At 41.9% G+C, this 20,300-nt stretch overlaps 1 protein-coding gene across 3 annotated transcripts in view; it reads left to right on the top strand.

Moving 5' to 3' along the window:
• Nucleotides 1-4,585: 4,585 nt before the first annotated feature.
• Nucleotides 4,586-20,300, top strand: part of mctp1b (multiple C2 domains, transmembrane 1b) — a 50,070-nt gene continuing 34,355 nt past the window's right edge. For all 3 annotated transcript variants that reach the window (XM_054744021.2, XM_054744020.2, XM_054744019.2), the window contains exon 1: nucleotides 4,586-5,233. In XM_054744021.2, the coding sequence (XP_054599996.2) occupies nucleotides 4,730-5,233 (504 nt within the window). In that variant the 5' untranslated portion in view covers nucleotides 4,586-4,729. The remainder of the gene's footprint in view (nucleotides 5,234-20,300) is intronic.

Genomic DNA, 20,300 nt, shown 5'->3' with positions numbered 1-20,300 from the left:
TGTTGTGTTTGGCTTTTCATGTCTTATGTCACAATAGTCCTTGAGCAATGTCTTCTGAGTGGCTTTAGATGATAAAGATGTTGACCTTTGTCAGGATAAGAGTGTTGATTAAACAGAGCTATAATCTGAGTGAGCTTTAATCAGCCAGCTGTCCCCACACATCCCTATGACTGGACACCAAGAATTACATTTGAAATGGATGGCTGAAATTACAATATGCCACATGTAGCATTTTTGCAGCTATGCTTTGACACATTTTTAATTTTTGTCTGTTATATTTTGCCACTTTTACGAAATATGCTCAAATATATGGCGGCTGAAATGAGAAACGATCAGTTTGGAAAGTAAATGGTTTCTATGCAAAATTACAGACTGGTTCCAGCAGAATGATACTAATCATACCATACCAAATGTATTTACAGCACATTTAAAAACAGGATGGAAACTGACCAAAGCGCCTCCCAACATAAAAACAAACATAAAATGCCAATGAAACAGTCAGATACAGACAAAAGCCAATAAAAGCTGATCAAAACAGCAATAAAGGAAAGATAAAAATCATAATCTAAAAGCCAAATTGTAAAGGTGAGTCTTCAGGCGTGACTTGAAGATACCAATGAATGGTGAGTGGCAGTGCATCCAGAGTGTGTGAGCAACATACATGAAAGCTTGCTCCCCCGTCTTGTAGTGCATTGTCGGGGTGCAGAGCAGCAGTTGGTCTGCTGAACGTAGCGAGCACACTAACATATAGGGGTAAGACCGGCCGGTGCCAGACCATTCAAAGCTTTGTATGCAAACAGCAGGCTGATGTCATACCTGCCAATGCATGTGTGTGTGTGTGTGTGTGTGTGTGTGTGTGTGTGTGTGTGTGTGTGTGTGTGTGTGTGTGTGTGTGTGTGTGTGTGTGTGTGACTGACTTGTAATGTGTGGAGTGGCCATTTCCATATTGTTGGGACATTTTGCTGCATGGTTTACACAATGCAGAGCACCCTAAAACATGCTTTTAGCCCTTTGATGCATAATGGTCACTACAGTGGACAGGTACTCAAAATTGTTATTTCTTTATTTTCGCTATTAAGCACAGCTTTTGAAGACTTTATTGCATGTGAGCCCCTCCATTTGGACTTCAGTAAGTCAAGCCAACATATTTCATGTTCAGAATGCACTCTGTCCACTGAGATGGACATGTAATAAATTATTTGTAAATTAACAAAATGTAACAAAAAATATTTGTTGAAATTTGGTTCATTCACACCTAAAGATGAATGAAAAAAATTGTTTAAAAAATCATGGTTGAAGATTTCATAATTCATGCATCAGAGGGTTAAAGGTATGGTGTGAATTGGTGTTTAGGATAGCGTTAGAAATAGAACCCCATTAGTTATGGTTCGGGTATGTTATTATATAAATATGAGTGTGTGTGTGTGTGTGTGTGTGTGTGTGTGTGTGTGTGTGTGTGTGTGTGTGTGTGTGTGTGTGTGTGTGTGTGTGTGTGTATGTGTGTACTTGTGGACAAATTGGAACTTTTAACCTGTAGTGTGTGGACATTTCCACATTGTGGGGACATTTGGCTAGTCCACACAATGACAAAATGTACCCTTAAACGTGGTTTCAGAGGTATGGTGGGAATTAACTTTTAATTTAGATTAGGGTTAGAAATAAAACAGCGTTTCAGAAAGAAAGGGTCAAGAGTATCCAGTTTGGCTGATTTATGAGGACCTAACCTCAAGTAACTTGATTTTATTTAGGCCTGGACCTAAAACCACGCTGGAGCCAACCTCCTCAGACCTATGATCTCGGCTCCTCACTCTGCATCAAGTAGCAGACCCTTCCAATTACCTTTATCTCTTATCTCAAACCCCACAAATATATGCTGTTTTTAAGCCACAGCTCCTCAGCCATGTGGCAGCAATCTTGATTTGAAATTGGGCCCCTGGGGTCTTCCTAGCTCCGATGAAAGGTCTTGTGATTAAAATAAAGTTTTTAAGCTTGGTTTATGCTTGACGCATTTACTTTCCGCGCGGTGATGCGGCTCGCGGATGGAACGCGCTTCACAACTCGCAGCGTTTATGGTTTGTGCGGCTCGTCTCTGCGGTGAGCCAATATTCTCCCAAACTGTAGGGGGCAGCATGGAGCTCTACGGCATGCATCCAACACTACACCATAGTACAAATAGAAATGACTGTTTACAACATGGCATTCCAGCATTTTTAACAGCATCCTCATCTTTTCCAACAGTGCGAGCTATTTTTATCCAAGAATTATTAACAACATGTTGATCACGGTGATCTCTGAGAGCTGAATCATACAAATGTCTGTATTTACCAACCTCTGCCATACTAGTTCTTGCCGGTCCGCCATGTTTTTCCGCGTCCGTCCGTCCACGTGGTTAGAAATTTTCCGAGGTGCGCGTTGCGGAAATTCTGGGCCGTGTGGAGGCGCGGTGGAGGGGCGTGGTTGTTAAAATGACGCAAAATGACGCAACTTTTCCGCGCGGAGCTGTGCGGACCTCGTGGACGCGTCAAGCATAAACCAACCTTAGTTCTTGCCGGTCCGCCATGTTTTTCCGCGTCCGACCGTCCGCGTGGTTAGAAAATTTCCTAGGTGCGCGTTTCGGAAATTTTGGCCCATGCGGGTGCGCGGTGGAGGGGCGTGGTTGTTAAAATGACGCAAAATGACACAACTTTTCCGCTCTGAGCCATGCGGACCTCGCGGACACGTCAAGCATAAACCAACCTTAACCCATCACAACCTAAACAGAAACCCTCTTATCTTTCCTACAGCTTTATGAATAACTTGGCGGTTTGCAGTGGCAGTGGCACACATGCCTCGGCAGGGGCATAGCACCAAATTCTGGGCCCTAGGTACAAGTCTTCTAGGTGGGCCCCCATGCTCAATTACTTAATATCTCTCTTACACATTTTTTGTCATGCTATAAGACAAGATAATAACTATGATCTTAGTTTAACCTCTATATTGAGCAAATACAAATGCCAGCATAATAAAAGTGAAATGCCCAGACTTCACATATAATTATTTTTATTTGCCAACAATGTGTTCAAACAAAAATCCTGGAATTTATTTTCCAGTAAATGCCCACTGACAGGTCTTCATGTTAGCAAAATCACTTATGAGATCTTTAAAGTCCAATCCTTTGGCTAATTGGCTTTCAATAGAAAGAAGAGCTAGGCTGTTTAGACTATCCTGGGACATTGTTGATCTCAAATAATTTTTCACCAGTTTCAGTTTGCTAAAAGTCCGTTCACCCCCAGCAACAGTCACAGGTAGTGTGCAAAAAATCCTCAGTCCAATACAAACTTCTCCAAAAATGCTCTGTAATTGCATCCTGTATGGCATTAAGCAGCTCAAGAGGAGACCGACTGTGTGGAAATGTGGCACCATATATTGTTCTCAGGTGTAGCATCTCATTCTCAAATTCAGCTGTGAGATCCTTGTAATATTTTCTCATCAGTGCCTGGCATGATATCTTCATCTGCTCTTCAGTCATGTCTGTCATGGTTCATGATGTTAAGTTTTGCTGATATGTATTGATATATTAAATACATATGACATGAAATAAACCAGGTTCTCTCTGTGAATGTAATGTACTCTAAATTTTATAATCCCTGCATTATCAGCCAAATTATAAGATTGTCCGTTTTCAAGATCAAATATAAAGAAATTTAAAATAGGCTTAAAATATCTAACCAAGTCAATAACAATCCTCTAACACCAGTGTCATCATGCTATACGAAAAACAGTGGCAGCTTCTCATTCCTGAGATTACCACGAATCCATCGATACCAAGTTTGTCCTGGTCCATGACTGGGAAGGAGCTGAAATATCCACACAGAGTGAACCTGTTTTTACTGCGAGTCCACGAATTAATTGGCGGCGGCTGCCCGCGATAATAATTCTGATTAATATATATAAATTAATTAGTGTTTTCACTGATAACACTAATTAATTTATATTTGATCTTGATGGTGAAACTAAAGGTGTTTAACACTGAACACCTAACATGAATGCAGCTTCTGAGAGCTAGCTAATATCAGCTAAAACTGTGTTCTGCTGCTGCTGGCTGCTGCTCACCTTCCTTCTTGAAAAACCTAGTCAATACTTGCTTCTGTTCAATTAACTTTTTCTCCTTCTCCTTCTTTTCTTTTCTTTTCTTTTCTGGAAGCCAGATTTCCCTTTCTTGGGAAAATCCATGACTGACTCTCCTGCCTCCAGCTCTGGCTGTCAGCATCTGTGATGTCTCTCTAGCTGTACACGCGGCCGTGCAGCCCCTGGCCGCTGGTGTGGACTAAACCACTTTGCACATTTTTAAGGGGTGATAGATGCCTCAGAGATTATTCAGTTATTATTTTTAAGGCGAGAATCTGTTTCTTAACTTCTTTATCCAGGTAAAGGGAAGTTTATTAAGACATTAAGTAAGTTGGGGGGAAAAACAACAACAATAAAACATTTTTATTCAAAGCTGTCTCAGGGCCCCTCCCTGCAGTGGGCCCTGGGTAAACGGTACCCTTCCCCCCCCCCCCCCCCCCAGTCCGACGCCCCTGTGCCTCGGTGCTGAAATATGTTCAGACCGGCCCTGCGCTCCCGCCTGTCGCTGCTGGGGTCATTAATGTCTGTGCAGCTCTCAGATCCGTGCAGCCGAACATGCTTCTCGTTTAAGCGCGTTTTCCTGGGCGTGATGCGGCTCTGTGCGAATTTCTGAGTCGGAAAGATGGAAAGGAGCGACGGGGACGATGAGAGCTGCTCGTCCCAGCAGAACACGATGTGGAAACAGCTCCAAGCCAAAGCCAAGCCGCTGCTCAGCCCCAAGGCAGGCGCCCGGGACCCGGACGACAAGAAGGAGCGGGGCGTGTGGATGTTCAAGAAGATGAAGAGGAAGGAAAACGTCGCCCTGGACTGGGTGATCTCCTCGTCGCAGCCCGACCTGCTCTTCTCCTCACAGCTGGACGTGGAGGCGCAGGAAGCGGCTCAGCGCTGCGGCAAAGTGGCCGGGAGCGGCTCGGTTCTCGGTCGGGAGAAGATGCTCTCGTCCGTTAAGCGCAGGTCAGCTGGCATGGATAAACCCACGGTGGCTCAGCTGGTGCAGTCCCACCACAAGAGCTCCTCACTGGGGTCCGCATGCCTGGAGCGGCTGGCCGAGCCGCCGAGCGGCAGCGGTGGGGAGGAGGCTGCTGCAGCGGTGGAAACACATCTGGAGAGAAATCAGGAGCGCCCGGTGAGTTAGACCTGTTAATACCACCGTTCATGGGCTTTGGAGAGTTTTACTGTGACATGTGAGCCTGAAAGCGTGAACGCAGGAATTAAAACCCACTGGGCTCTAAATGCAAAATGATGCCGGTGTGGAAGAGAATAAAACCATTCTAAACATCAGTGATGACGAGGCTTACAATTAGTGGCTGTAACTTTATTCAGCTATGGTTTTATTATGAAGTCCCGTTGGGGAGAAGAAAAAAACAACAACACAGCTTCCTTGAATGAGTCTGAGCGTCAACAGAAGCAAACATCTCAGATAAATTCATTTAAAGGCATGACTTTAGTATTTCACTGCTTACACTAAAATCAGCTGCAGGGAAATCTCCACACAGATAGGACATCATGATATTTCCCACTAAACTGTGTATGTAATTAAACAGTTGGGAAGGACACATTTATTTTACTTTCTTTTGAAACAAACTTTTACTGAAGCCCGTTTTTGTGTTAATATGAGAGGTCACCACAAGCCCTGATCAGCATCCCTCCTCAGAGATGTACCTCTTCAGCACATGACTAAACTTAAGTGATAACAGAAGCTACTTAGGTTAAATGTTGAGATGGACGGGACTCAATACATGAATCCCTGTCCACGTATACAAATGTTAAAAGTAAATCATTTTGTTCATTTGTTGATGGCTGCTCACTCCTCCTGTGCAGCATTCAGTCAACACAAGTCCAGTTTTAACATCTGGTAACAATTTGAATGAATCATGATGATTGCATTTGTTCTAATGACTAAAATTCCTTCACTGTGTTTACATATTTGAGGTTTTTTACAATAGAGCAGCCTGATTTTAGAATAAACAGGGTCACTGTTCACAGTTAAAGCCCATTCTGGCAACACATCTGTGTGTGTGTGTGTGTGTGTGTGTGTGTGTGTGTGTGTGTGTGTGTGTGTGTGTGTGTGTGTGTGTGTGTGTGTGCGTGTGTGTGTGTGTCTGTGTGTGTGTTGTTTTGGAACGCTTTGTCCATGTGGGCGATAATTATAAATCTATTTCCATCAACTGTTATCTCAGTCATTGTTCAAGAGTTCATATTAGCCTACTGCTAATGCTAAGCTAATTCATTAGTCTGCTGTGGTCCCAGTGTTTTTATCACTTTTACAGTGGTTTGCTTTTTATATGGAGTCACACTTTCATATTTATTATCCTGACATCATCTTTTTAACATTTAAACCCTTTCACAATGACCTCAACTCAGAGTGCAAAACATCAAAAACACTTGAAGCCCTTTGCAGTAATTTGCAGCCTCCTTTAACACTAAATAGGTTTTTAAACTTTAAGCTAGAGATTTAACATTGATCTCAGTGATTGTTGGGTTACAAACTTGAACAGTTTCATATCTGACACCACTCTGCAGCCATCTGCCAGAAACATCACTTAACAGTTTTGTGGAGCAGGTAGGTGTTCTAGGGGGCGCTCTTTTACCTGCATTATAGCAGTTAGCTTTTTCAGTTTAATGATCATCAATAAAAAGCACATAAAAAAGAAGTGTACCTTTTTGTTGGCATCATGGAGTCTGGAAGTTAAAGTAAGAGAGTAATGACTTTGGAGGGGGGGTCTCAGTATGTCCCCTAACATTAGCTTCACAGTAAATAAATCAGAAGGCAGGTCATCTAAGAGGGCTTTGGTGCTGTAGTCCTGTTGTGTTATGCACAATTACACAGAAATGTCATTGGGACAAAAAAAAACTTGTGTCTACTTGTGAAAGAGTGTGGAAGAAGCATCAAACAAGGGGATAAATGTACCCTTATAGTTTACATGATCTAACAGAAGAATATCTTTCTATTTTAAAGTAGAATTTACCATCTTTTTTTCTCCTCAGGTGTTGATCGTGCATGTTCATACCTGAGCTGAGGTGTGTGGGCTATGTTAGGCACTCTGCAAGCTGATTTGTTTAACCCCTTGTAGGTTATTGTAGCATCAAATCACTTCAGACCTTAACGCATCCAAATGAAGTATTAAGATTAGGGCCTTTATCATAAATCTGCTATATTCAGTTTTATACATATCGCCTTAGTCAGTCCCTACTCTCCCAGCAGGTCCCGAGGTCCAGTGACCAAAGCCTACTGGTTGTGCAGCGCACCAGGCTACAGACCAAAGGTCTGACATCAGGATGTAGATCATTTGCTGCTGTGGCCCCCAGACTCTGGAACTCTCTCCCCCTGAGCCTGAGATTGGTGGACTCAGTGGTCTCCTTTAAAAAGCAGTTGAAACCTCACATGTTCAAGCTGGCTTTGGTGACCTTTAGTTGATTTTTTCTCACTGATTTCTATTCATGCTGGTGTTTCTACCAATTTCATATATTTCTGTCTCTTGTTTTTGGTCTTGCTTTTGAAACAGCCTGTGATTTGTATCTGTAAAGGTCCTGTAGAAGTAAACTTTACCATTTTAATACTTCTGCCCTCTGGGAGAGGATCTACAGATGGTAAGGGCCAATTATACTGTTACTTAATTACTGATCTTTACATGGTTTTCATTTTAACATTAGCTAATAAAAGGTTGGCAGTGACAGAAGTTTGGTCCTGATGACCAACATAGTATGGCTGAAAGGATTGACCTTTTGTCACTATGCCGGTTTAAGAGGGATGCTGCGACCTCTTCAGACAGGAACTGTTGGTTGTCCTAGGGTCCAGTATAAAGCGAGAGGAGATGGCTCCAAACTTGTAGACCTCATTGACAACATCTGTTATATATCATATTTCAGGCTTTAAAGGGTTAATACCGGTATGAGTCTAAACTATTCAGTGTGGAAAAGCTTTGAGACTGCATGATCACAGCACACTTTATTGCTAAACCCTACGGTCTGTCATCTCATGTTGGGTCCTATCACAGCAGATGCTGTTGTAGGAACATGTTTTCAGAGCAGAGCTGGACAAAGTTTCACTGAAACAAAACGTTTTATTTCTGGGTATAAATTCAGGCTGACGAAAATAAGTCGTATTCAAGATAAATGACTACTCAATAGTGCCAAAGGTAACATTTTGTCATATACTGTGCCTAGCTTTGCTCTCAGAGGTTTAAAATAACGTGAAATGGAACATTTAACTATATTTTATAGTAAACTTTTAAGACCAAGAAACTAAGACACAACTGACCAATCAAATCCACGGAATTTGACCCTTTTCTGTTACTGAAGCAAACATTTGAGACCATTTTTTGTCTCATAGCTACCAATAAATATAGAGATGTTTCTATTTTATAATGTACTCTTTGTTGTTTTCATCAAGAGGCTGTAAACTAAAAGACTTCATAGCTCTTTGTGACTTGTTAAAAAGTCAGCTGTTGTTTTCTGCTGACCCTGCAGCTCACCTCCCCACTCTGTCTTAATCCTCTGGATTAGGATTACAGTCCAGCCAACCACCTTGGATCATCACCAGTGTTCTTTCTACCTATTGTTCGTTCCATTTGGCACCTTCTTTACTTGAGCTGCTGTTGCACCAGTAGGGCTCTACCCTGTGAAGCATTCCCACACAGGGCATCTGGACCGGAGGATCAGATCATCCTTTCTACTTTCTGTTCATCTTTTGATGTATGTTCTTGTTAAGCGCCGTGTTTGACCCTGGCTCTTTTAATAAGTGAAGCCCCAGTGGCTCAGCACCGTCTAGAAATACGAGGGTTACTTCGCTGTGTTGGAGATGACTTCTTCTCCCTCGCTTCCTCGTGTGGGCGTCTTCTGTCGGTGAGCCTACTCAACCTGTTCATTTCTGTAACTCCTTAGGAGGAAGTCTGATTTATTCCTTCATTTATGTTCATCTGGTAATAATTTACTGGATTCCACAGATTATTAAAAGTTTACCAAACACTAGTTTAGTTGTAATTACAGTGAGATTTGCTAAACAATGAAATTAATCCTTCAAAATCACCAAAAAGTATCACTGAACGAGTTTAAGTTTCAGGTGTATGCTGTCATTAAGTGGGTCAGAACTGAGTCAGAGCTCAAGTCTGTCCTGAGTGACCCAGACGATGAACCAGACAGCAGTCCAAATTATTGCAATCTCATGCATTTGATCGAAGAAATTAGTAAAACAAGATTTTTGCAATAGAACAGGTGATTATTGTTAATGTGCTTTATAATAAAGAGAACCTGATTGAGTATGTTTGAGTCATCCCACGCTGGCATTATTTATCATCTTTAGTGAAACTAAAATGAGAGATGTGTTATTTTTGCTGCTGAAAATGCTTAAATTGTGGCACGAATCAGAACACTGGAATCAGCCTAAAGGCGTCTGATGTAAAGTGTCACGAGCGTGCAGGTGAGGTGAGCGGAGGTGAGGATCCAAGTGCAGGGAAAAGCAGGCAGGCAGGCAGACAGACAGACAGACAGACAGACAGACAGGAACGATGAAAGGATTTTAATGAAGGCACGCAGGACATCAAAACAATGATCCGACAAGACAAACAGGACTGAGGGTTTAAATACAGGAGGAGCTGGGACCTTGGGTGATTGGGAGACGAGAGGCAGGTGGGAGAAATTAACATGGAGACAGGACAGGTTGTGACATAAAGTAGAAGTTCTTCAGAGTGTAAAACCACTGGTGACAATTTGAAAACACGTGGTTTTGAAGGCAGTCTCTGTTCCCTAATTTCTGCATCACTGCTGCCATCAAAATAGAGTAAAGGAGCTCCTTACTGGCCCAGAGACGAGATGAGTCTAGATTTCTTCTCAGTGATGATCCATCTCACGCCTAAGCCCATAAAGGTGAACTCTCTGCTGGTAAAACTTGTTTTATGAAACAGTTCAGTTTGAAGTAGCATTTTTTTAAACTAATGTGATGGACCAATGCTTGCCAAGGTAATACTAGCTTAATACAGCCAGAGGTATGTACGGGGTAGGTACCAGTTAAATACTAGGTACATTTTTCTTAGCTCAAGGCCAAGATCTACAACACCAAGACAAGACTCAAGGTGTAGGATATGCAAAGGGGCCCAAGAGACAATCCACCACATAACTGCAGGGTGTAAGATGCTGGCAGGGAAAGCATACCTTGCTCGTCTTAAGCCGATTTTGAAAAGGTTGTATTTGGAGACTGTGATACATGCTTTTATTGCCTCACGACTGGACTATGCTAACACACTATTAATCGGGACTCCAGCTTCAGCCCTAAATAGCCTGCAGATTGTGCAGAATGCTGCAGCACAATTTTTGACAAGCGCAGGCAGACGAAGTCATATGACCCCAGTTTTGGCGCACCTTCATTGGCTACCAGTAGCATTTAGGGTTAAATTTAAGGACAAGTGGGCAAGTCAGGGGGTGCGGGTATGGATCCCATTTCCGCATTCCTGTGGCAGCCTGCCCCCCAGTTTTCTTTGCACATTAAACACTTCCACCAGCAACATTCCACGCAAACACACGCTTAGGGCCTTGGGAGTGAACACACTCAACGGCATTTGGCAAGGAGATCTTTCAGCCTCATCCCAAGTGCCGGTGCCCACTTCCAATTTTAACTGCATTTAGACACAGAGGGCTGTGGGGGGAAGTGGAGTTGTGTGGTGGCATCAGCTGGCATGGGCCAGACGATGCCTGCACTGCCTGCTCACCCCAGCCTTGGAATACACCTCATCAACACGCTGTAATGATAGATTTTAATTACATTTAATTAAGGACCATAAGACATAAAAAATTCATATCTAGTATGAATTCCATCTTACAGACACTGGGTTATTTAAATCAGAAGATTGGATCTTTTTATTGCAGGGATTTTCTAATAACACTTTGCATTAACTGAGAGACAAGAGAAGAGAGAGACTCTCAAACATTTAAGGAAATTTATTACTAAATAATTTTAAACAGTTTAACAAGACTAACTCTCTAACGATGGATGTTCTGTTTGAATGAAGTGTGAGGTGAATGGTGTGTGTGAATGAGTGTCAAATTCACAACCCTCGCATCCGGAGAAGCAAGTCTGAGTGGGAGATGATGTTTTGCTCCTAACTGATCAGAGTTTGAGACCCGTAGTCATAAACAAATGAGACGCCATTTTTGTCGCATCCACATACCCTCAGTGAGACCCCCGTACAGATCCGGATGCCAGGTCCACGGACCCTCCTCTAGTACTGGAGCCGATGGTACAGCGTCGACAGTACGACAAACCAGTCTTTGGCTCCAGGTAAAAAGCGACAGGTGTTTCACAGAGTCAAAAAGAGAGCCTCCTTGGGTCAGCGAGTTCAGCTTTTATTCTGAGAGGTCATCACGTTACAACGCACTAACACTGTATTGGAGTAGGCGGAGGGAGACTAGGGGTCTTAGCGCACCTCTGTTGTCGCTTGGCTTCCCAGGGCTGGAGGCTAGGAGGTGAGCTGGCCGTCTGGTTGGGGTCTGGGGTGGTGGGTTTCTTTGCTCGGCATTGAATGGGAGAGCGTGCTCATCATCACCCCAGCATAAAGGAGCAAACTCTGGGAACCGGTGAGGGTTGTACGCTTTGTGCAGCAGTACCGGGACCAGAGTGAATAGCTCCAGCAGGTACTCCAGCTAGGACCAACAAGTGTGAAGTGGAAGAAGTACCACTTCACACTGGTTGGTCCTAGCTGTTACGTAAGCACTGGTGTTCAGTTGGATGAAGCTCAGAGTGCCTGTTTAATGCTGCATTTATTATGACTTTTCATCTGAAAACACACTAAGAACGCATCAGCGCAGCTCGTCAAGAGTGACATCTTGAACATAAAGCACTCTGCAGGGTACACTAGATTGTATTAAAGTGTATTATAATTTGTGTTCAAAGTTATCCATTCTAATGTTTTATATTTGAAGGAAAACTCATGGAAATATAAATGTTGATATTCTGCCTTGTCTTAAAATGATAAAGTTCTTGTAACTCATTCACTACTCGCTGTTTTCTGAACAGAAAGCCCCTGACTGCCAGCGTTTTTGAGCATTTTTACAGATTTTGAAGACTCAGAATAGTGTTTTTTGATTGTGTAAATACCAAAACTACCAAAAGACAGAGTAGACTCACTTCTTCCATCAGGAAGAATCAGAGTGTTTCTAGCTTTTTCCGTTCTTTCCCAATCCGTTGTCAATGTGTGAGCTGCAGAAGCATTTCTGGTTTGCACCTCGCCTTATGCGTCCTGAAATTATCTCCTAATTCATGGAATGTCTGCATCATGATCACATGATGTGTGACACACTACTTTAGGGCCATGATGCTTGCTCTCAAAGTGTGCAAGCTCGTCTCCAACCCGCCCCGTTAAAAAAACGCAGTTGATGACTTTAGTTGTCAATGGCAGTGAGTGAGTAAACAGAAGTTTTCTGAGAATGGAAAATCTAAAAGAAAAGATCACATTTTAGGAAGACTGCAGATGATAATTTACATCAGCAGGTGGCAGAAATGAGCTGTTTGAGTCTAATTAGGAAAATAATAAAAAACGTGAAACATTCAGACATTAGTATAAAACACTTAGTTTGCTTCTTTCTATGTTTCCTTCGTGTAAATTCAGTATTTTGAGGTTCCGTGTTTTTAGCTTTTCTTTTTTCTTCTCATTCTTCTATTTTTCTTATTTTTCATTTTTTTCTCCCATATTTATTTTGATACTTTTTAAAACCTTTTTTTTATTTTCTTAATTGCCTGTTGGTCTTTGAGACACTATATACAAAAATATTTTTTCTTTTATGTTCTTGAGTTTGACTCCCATCACCTCTCATCCCAGTACACACACACACGCACACACACACACACACACACACACACACACACACACACACACACACACACACACACACACACACACACACACACACACACACACCTCATGCACTATTCAGCAGCTGATAGATTGGTGGTTTCATATGTCTGAATAGATGAGCCAGACACTCAGACGCAGTTTTACCTTAATCCACATCAGCTATTAAGTACTCCTTTCTTTTAAATATAACTTGGATAATATTCAGTATTAAATTGTGTTTACACCATCTGTCTGCACAGATTGTCACATTAAACCAATCATTGAACCATTTAGTAAATATTCAGTGAATTTTCCAAAATTTTACCTTGTAATTTCCTGTAAGATATTTCTTGTGCCCCTTTAAATTTTCCTTTTTCTTTTAATTAGAATTTTCTCTGAATATGTGATGTAACAAGTCTGATCAGGCCTCTGGACTTGGCCGGAGTAGCAGACAAGATTGATTTGCCAGGAGACATCCTCCAGAGCTTCTGGTTTCACAGGAAATGTGTCAGTTATACAAAGACAAATGGCATCTCGTGTGCCAAAGGCTGTGAGGGGCTTTGTTTCAGCATTTAACCGATTATGGTCTAAAAAATATTATTAACTAACTATTATTGCGTAACAAACAATTTAAAACAAGTGCTAATTATTATTGTGCAAAATAGCTGCTCCATAAAAGCAGGAGTCATAGCAGTTTGCTGGTCTGGAGAATACAGGTGTGTGTTGACACAAAATCAAAAGAAGCAACTGTTGCAGGACATCTATCTGATAAGGGTTTAAGGTCATTTGCAGACACGTCGCGGTGCTTTATTTTACAGACAGAATTGTTTTTCACAAGTGGAAATGTGTGACGGGCTGCGCAGTGGTGCAGTGGTTAGAGCTGTTGCCTTGCAGCGAGAAGGTCCTGGGTTCGATTCCCGGCCTGGGATCATTCTGCATGGAGTTTGCATGTTCTCCCTGCGCATGTGTGGGTTCTCTCCGGGTACTCCGGCTTCCTCCCGTAGTCCAAAAACATGACTGTCAGGTTGATTGGTCTGTAAATTGTCCTTAGGTGTGAGTGTGTGTGTGCATGATTGTTTGTCCTGTGTGTCTCTGTGTTGCCCTGCGATGGACTGGCTCTCTGTCCAGGGTGTACCCCGCCTGATTGCCCATTGACTGCTGGAGATAGGCACCAGCCCCCCCCCCCCGACCCCACGTGGACAAAGCGGGTTCAGAAGATGGATGGATGGAAATGTGTGACTCGTATTAGGTTTTAAGTAAGAAACCGTTTTAGAAATGAAAGTGAGTTTTTGTTCCAGAGCTGTGGCAGAGCTGCAAAAATTCGACTCACTTGCTCCTCACCTAAAAATGTTCATCCTGTCAAACGTGTGGTGGATGTTGTGTGTCAGCTAAAGGCATTGCTAACAAATCACAAATTCACAGCAACACGCCATCAGAGGCCTTCGTTTACCCCCCGACACGAACCAGACTCTGAGCTCACCTGTGTGTGTCTGCACGGCGCCGTGGAGACAACCTGTTACACTGAACTTCTCTAAACCACAGTTTTCCTCTGGAAGCCAGACAGGCCTCTTCAGACTATTAGTTACCATATTGATCATCACATTCTGAAGCACTGTCGATGCTAATGGGGCCATCACCTTTTACAGGCCCCTGCTGTGGACGTGAAGAAGATGGATTTAGCCCCTCGTGTCTCTCACCATCAACTCACTGCATCACTGACTTGATCTGAAGCCTCTTTTACACCAGTTGTTGTTGTGTGACATTGGGTGAAAGTCAAGCCAATGGAAACATACACACCAAGAATAAAGTCAAATGATATTAAGTTATATATTTTATTACTGCACGAATGTAATATGTGTGTTTCTTCATGTGGATGTACTTATTCATGAATCCTCTTTCATAATCAGAGATAAAGACCTGAGTCTGACACTTGGACTCAAGTTACTCAATGACATGACTTGGATTCAACATTTAAAGACTCTCTATCTCTAGTTGTAATGCACACAGCGCAACAAAACAGCCTAAGTTTAGCTGTAAAAAGTAACATTATTTGCAGAACTTAATCAATAAACCGAGGTTTTGTTTAGTCAAAGAAAGGTCCATGAAAAGTATTTTTGAACGCAGCTCTGAACCTCACCCACAATGTGAGTTCAAAACAGATCACAGCCTTAAAACAGACTCACGTCAGAGGGGTTGATGGGATTGTGATCTAACGCTATTCCCAGGTTGGTCCTTTGCTTCCTGTTTACTGTCAGTCAGCTGATCCTCTCTAAGCAGCTTGTTACTCTGACAGACCTGGTTACACCAGGGTGTGTTACTGTTCTGACCTCCTTCAGTTTTCTCCTGACTCAGTCGTGTCTGAAAATGTAAAAACATGGAGTGAGTTAAGATGTGACTCAGACATTCAGACAGCCAAAAATGGAGCAGCTTTGAAAAGTCTGTTTCTGTTCAGCATTTCAAGTACCAGTAATATGGGCTGCATGGTGGCGCAGTTGTTAGCACTGTTGCCTCGCAGCACGAAGGTTGCAGGTTTGAAACTCGGCTGTGGCCTTTCTGAGTGGAGTTGCGTGTTCTCCCCATGTATGCGTGGGTTTCCTCCGGGTACTCCGGTTTCTCCCACAGATCACAACATGCCCTATAGTTTATAAATTGTAAGTCACTTTGGATAAAAGCGTCTGCCAAATAAATAAACAGAAACATAATATGTGTAACGAAAGAAAGTGTGATGCATTCCCATAGCAGGAAGGCAGATGATGTGAATCTCACATGACGTCACATCCCTGTTCACAAAAACACCAACCCAAAAAACCATAGACATAGTAGTTAACAGAATCAGACAGGACAAGACTTTACACAAAAGAACAACCTCACAGCAGATGACACAGCACAACTGATAGGACTGGTAGCTAACTCCACCTACTTCACATATAACAACACAATATACAAACAAATGGAAGGCTTCGCCATGGGTAACCCGCCATCAGCCACCCTGTGCGAGTTTTTCATGGAAGACCTAGAGCAGAAAGCCATAGCTACTGCCCCCCCAAACTGCAAAATAAAACTATGGAAACGCTACGTAGACAACATACTGTAAATCATACCAAAAGGACAAACAGAAACACTAACACAATGCTTACATAACATTGACGACACAGGCAACATAAAGTTCACATATGAGTCAGAAACAGAAGGCAGTATAGCATTTATGGACATGAAAATAACCAGGCAGACCGACGGGACCCTAAACATAAACACATACAGGAAACCAACACACACAGACCAATATCTATTATGGACATCAGAACACCCCACCATACGCAAAATGTCAGTAATCAGAACATTATATCACCGAGCAAACATAATAACAGAAGAAAGAGACCGTAAACAAGAGGACAAACACATACAACACGCTTTAAAGACCTGCCGATACCCAGCATGGGCAATAAACAAAGGAAAACAACAAACAACAATGGAAAGAAAAGAACAACTAAAGCAAATACATTAAAGGCATAACAGAAAAAATAAGAGCAACAATAAAAAACACAACATAAATACACCAACAAAAACATACACAACAGTTAGAAACAGACTAGTACACCCAAAAGACAAAGTATCAGCTGGTCTTAAATGTGGAGTCATCTACGAAATCCCATGCAAACTCTGCAATAAAACATACATAGGAGAAACCGGACGCCAACTCAACACACGAACAATAGAACATAGAAAGGAGTGCGAGAAAGAAACAAGTCGAAAACACACAAGAGCAGCAAAACAAGAAGCAGAAAGCACAATAAAGAAGTCAGCCGTAACAGATCACTGCACAAGAGAAAACCATATAATGGACTGGGACAACACACAGATCATAAACATCGAACAACAGAAATACAAAAGATGGATAAAAGAAGCTATCGATATAAGTAGACGTGGATGTGGGACCATGAACAGGGACGATAGAGTTTACACGTTGGACCGCGCATGGGACTGCATCGTCAAAGAGGGGAGAGCGGGCAGTAGAGGGCGACAACGTTCTCTGCTGCCCGCGGATAAACGGGGAAGGAAGTGACGCCACCATCAGCGTCAGCCTGAGGAAGCTTGCAGCCACAAACGAAACGTAGCAGGAAAACCGGTAAACAAAACTGCTCTGTGTTTTAAAAAAGAACTACAGCATGGAATCCTCCCACATTCATAGACACGCCAAGCCTGTAGGTGGCAGTAGTTATCCAAATCATCAGCATCTTTGCCAAAAAACATTCCATGGATGTGGTATTATTACATAGTGGACAATAACTATGTTGTCCTTTGCCTGCGGGCTTTGAGAACAATTACTGAGCTTATAAAGAAAAGCAAGTAGGTGTGAACACAGGTCGCACATGTGATGTTTGAGCATTTTTGTGAAAGGGAGTGATGTTGTGGCACCTACAATCCTGGTTATGTACATCCACAAGAATATGTTGACAATGGAGAATTCACCAATCTCCATCTTGGGCTGAGTTTTTAAAAGAATGGAGGTGTACATATTCACTTTCATGTGGATGACAGACCAACTTAACCGTGTAAAAGTATCTTTGTTCTGTGGGTTACCCGGTTATGTGTGTACAGGGTGGCCGTGGCTGAATGGCCTTCTGATCAGAGAAGAGCAAGTTCCTCTTTTGCATGATACAAAGGCAGCCATGGTTGTTGTTGTTTTTGTAGTTGTTTTAATAAACAATATAGATGGAGATGAGCTTCAAGATAAATTATATCAGATAATAATGCCTATTATTTCATTTTCTTCTATTTGGCGGTATAGGTCATAGAGGCCTTTTTTCATTGGTTGCCATGTTGGATGCAACTACAGGGTTGGCAGCATGTCCAACAGGACCAAAACAGTTCATAACATTAAAACATCTCCATGAAGGACTCTTCATGCATTATTTTACTATGCTGCTCCACATTTGTGTGTTTTAGATCTGCAGCCTTCAGCTACTTAGCAGAAGTTTGGAAAGGTAATGATGTCATTTTCAGAACTGCTGCATCCATTTGATTTAGTTTTTTTTTTACATCATCAGGATAACTAGGAGTGTGTTCAGACAGCAGGAAAATCAGTTCCATCCAACTAGACCGACTTTCTACTTTGCTTCATACGGAAGGTCAGATTGTATCTGTGTGTATGGTTATCACCCAGCTATCTGCTCTGAAACGATCAGATACAACCAGGGGGGCGCTGGTTGAACATGACAGGTATTTTGTGACTTGCAGCTGAAACAAACTGGGACACATTTATCTCTGTTCCTGTTACAAATGTCCAATGTTTGCTGAGCTGAAGAATGAAAGAAAACAAACTCTAGGGGAACTTACTCAGCACTTTAATCGTTTGATCGTGTCTTGTCATTGCTCTGATACAGCTGAGTCATTTCAGTTAGTAGATAAAAAGGCTTTTGGACTTAAAGCAGAGACTATCTATAGTCTGGATGGGGATGGTAGAATGACTAAAGGCTCAGTTAAAGATCCGCAGAGTTCCTTTATCACCTGCTTCAGTGTACAAAACACCAGGTAAGCATTTCTACTTGATGTTTTGGTTTCCTGCAGCCCAAACAGAGCACTGCTTGCTAGTTGGTGTTGTAAATTTCAAAACACACTACATGAAAGACTAATAGTTTAGGTAAAAACAATTCATTTTAGTTCTATAGCTATCTCTTTTATTTTTATAAAATGGCAGATGGCAGAATGAGGGGAAAACATTTAAAAGATAAGAAACATTTTTCTTCACACTGACTCTATCAAACTAGACCTTCACAGACCTGTTGCAGCACTTCCCTGCTTTTGTAGCAGCCCACTTGTCCATCTTTTCTTCATGACTGATCAGTTGAGTAGGAAACAAAGCTTCACAAGTTTGCGTGTTTTAATCAAAAGTCTTAATCCTATGTATTTTTTATCACAAGTAAAATGTTAATAAAAGTCTATATTGATTATTGTGTGATTTACATAATGTTGCAGCCTGGCAAGTTATCCTAGATATGTGAATATAAACCTGATATATACTTCTCCGTCTGCGTCGGTATGGATACACACAACACAATTGCACAAAGGCTAACGGAGACATGCCCAAATTTTTAAATATCTGTTGAAAGTGAGAGCTTGTGATTGGTCAGGACGCCGCTTTCTGTAAATTTGTCAACAGCACCGCCATTGCTCCATTACAAAGTAAAAAGGATATTTAGCGGCAGACCAAGGACAGATTGAAGAACGCGTCGTGGAAAAAGTCTAAAAATATGAATGTTTATTCACTTGTGACTGAAGGAGTACAAAATACGGAGCAAATGTTTTATTCGTTGATGGAAATGAAGGGAAACGTGGGTTTAGAGCATGATTTAGAGATAGCAACCACATGAAGAGGTGGAGGAGAATGAAGGATACATTTGTCCCTGTTTTAAAGTATCTGAACTATAACTAAAAACATAAAATAATACAGTGTTGTTCTAAATAAACATGCTTTGATTGGCCAGCCATAATACTGGTCGGGGCAGCGAGGTTCCAACGGAGCGTTGCTAGACTGTCCATTATGCTCTGGCAATTGAAGGTTTAGATTAGTGGTACTCAATTCTGGTCCTGGAGGGCTGGTATCCAGCACGTTTTAGTTTAAACCCTGCTTCAACACCCCTGATTTCAATCAGCAGGTGATTAATAGGCTTCTGCACAGCCTGATGAGCTGCTGCACAGGTGATTAAACCACTGAATCAAATGTGTTAGAGAAGAGAAACCCCTAAAACGTGCTGGATGCTGTTCTTCCAGGACCAGAATTGAGTACCACTGGCCTAGATTCTGGGCTAGTATTGTTTGCCCCTCATTTATGTACTGTCATGATCACCACTAAATAGCTCAAATCTGCCACCTGCTGATACAAATTGGTAACTGCAGTCTCCTTAAAATATGAACTCCGGAGGCTTCGGGCTTTACAATTAGGGATGGGTACCTTTGACATTTGAATCGATCCGGTACTAATTCCCGGTACCTACGAACCGATACCGGTACTTAACGGTACCAATTTTCGATACCTTTGAGTGTTTATTATTTTAATTCTCTTTTATAATTAAATATATATTTTCTCAATATATAACAATATTTGATAAATGTCACAATAAATAACATTCAACTGTTTGTATTAACATCGTCCTTGTAGTTTTATAAGCTGATAATTAAACTGAAGCAAACATCTTTACTGTGAACTAAATTTACTGTGTATCTTCATTCCTTTTGCCGTCTTTTTTCATTTGATTTTTCCTACTGGGAAGTTAGAATTTCCGAGGAGAAAGCGAACGCACCATTAGCTGATAACAACGGTGGCAATGGAAGCTAACATATGAAGCTAACGTTATCTTTAACAATTTA

The sequence above is a fragment of the Nothobranchius furzeri genome, chromosome 6 (genome assembly GCF_043380555.1).
Source record: "Nothobranchius furzeri strain GRZ-AD chromosome 6, NfurGRZ-RIMD1, whole genome shotgun sequence".
Taxonomy (NCBI): Eukaryota; Metazoa; Chordata; class Actinopteri; order Cyprinodontiformes; family Nothobranchiidae; genus Nothobranchius; species Nothobranchius furzeri.
The sequence above is the reverse complement of the archived record's forward strand: the minus strand, read 5'-3'. Positions and strand labels throughout refer to the sequence as shown.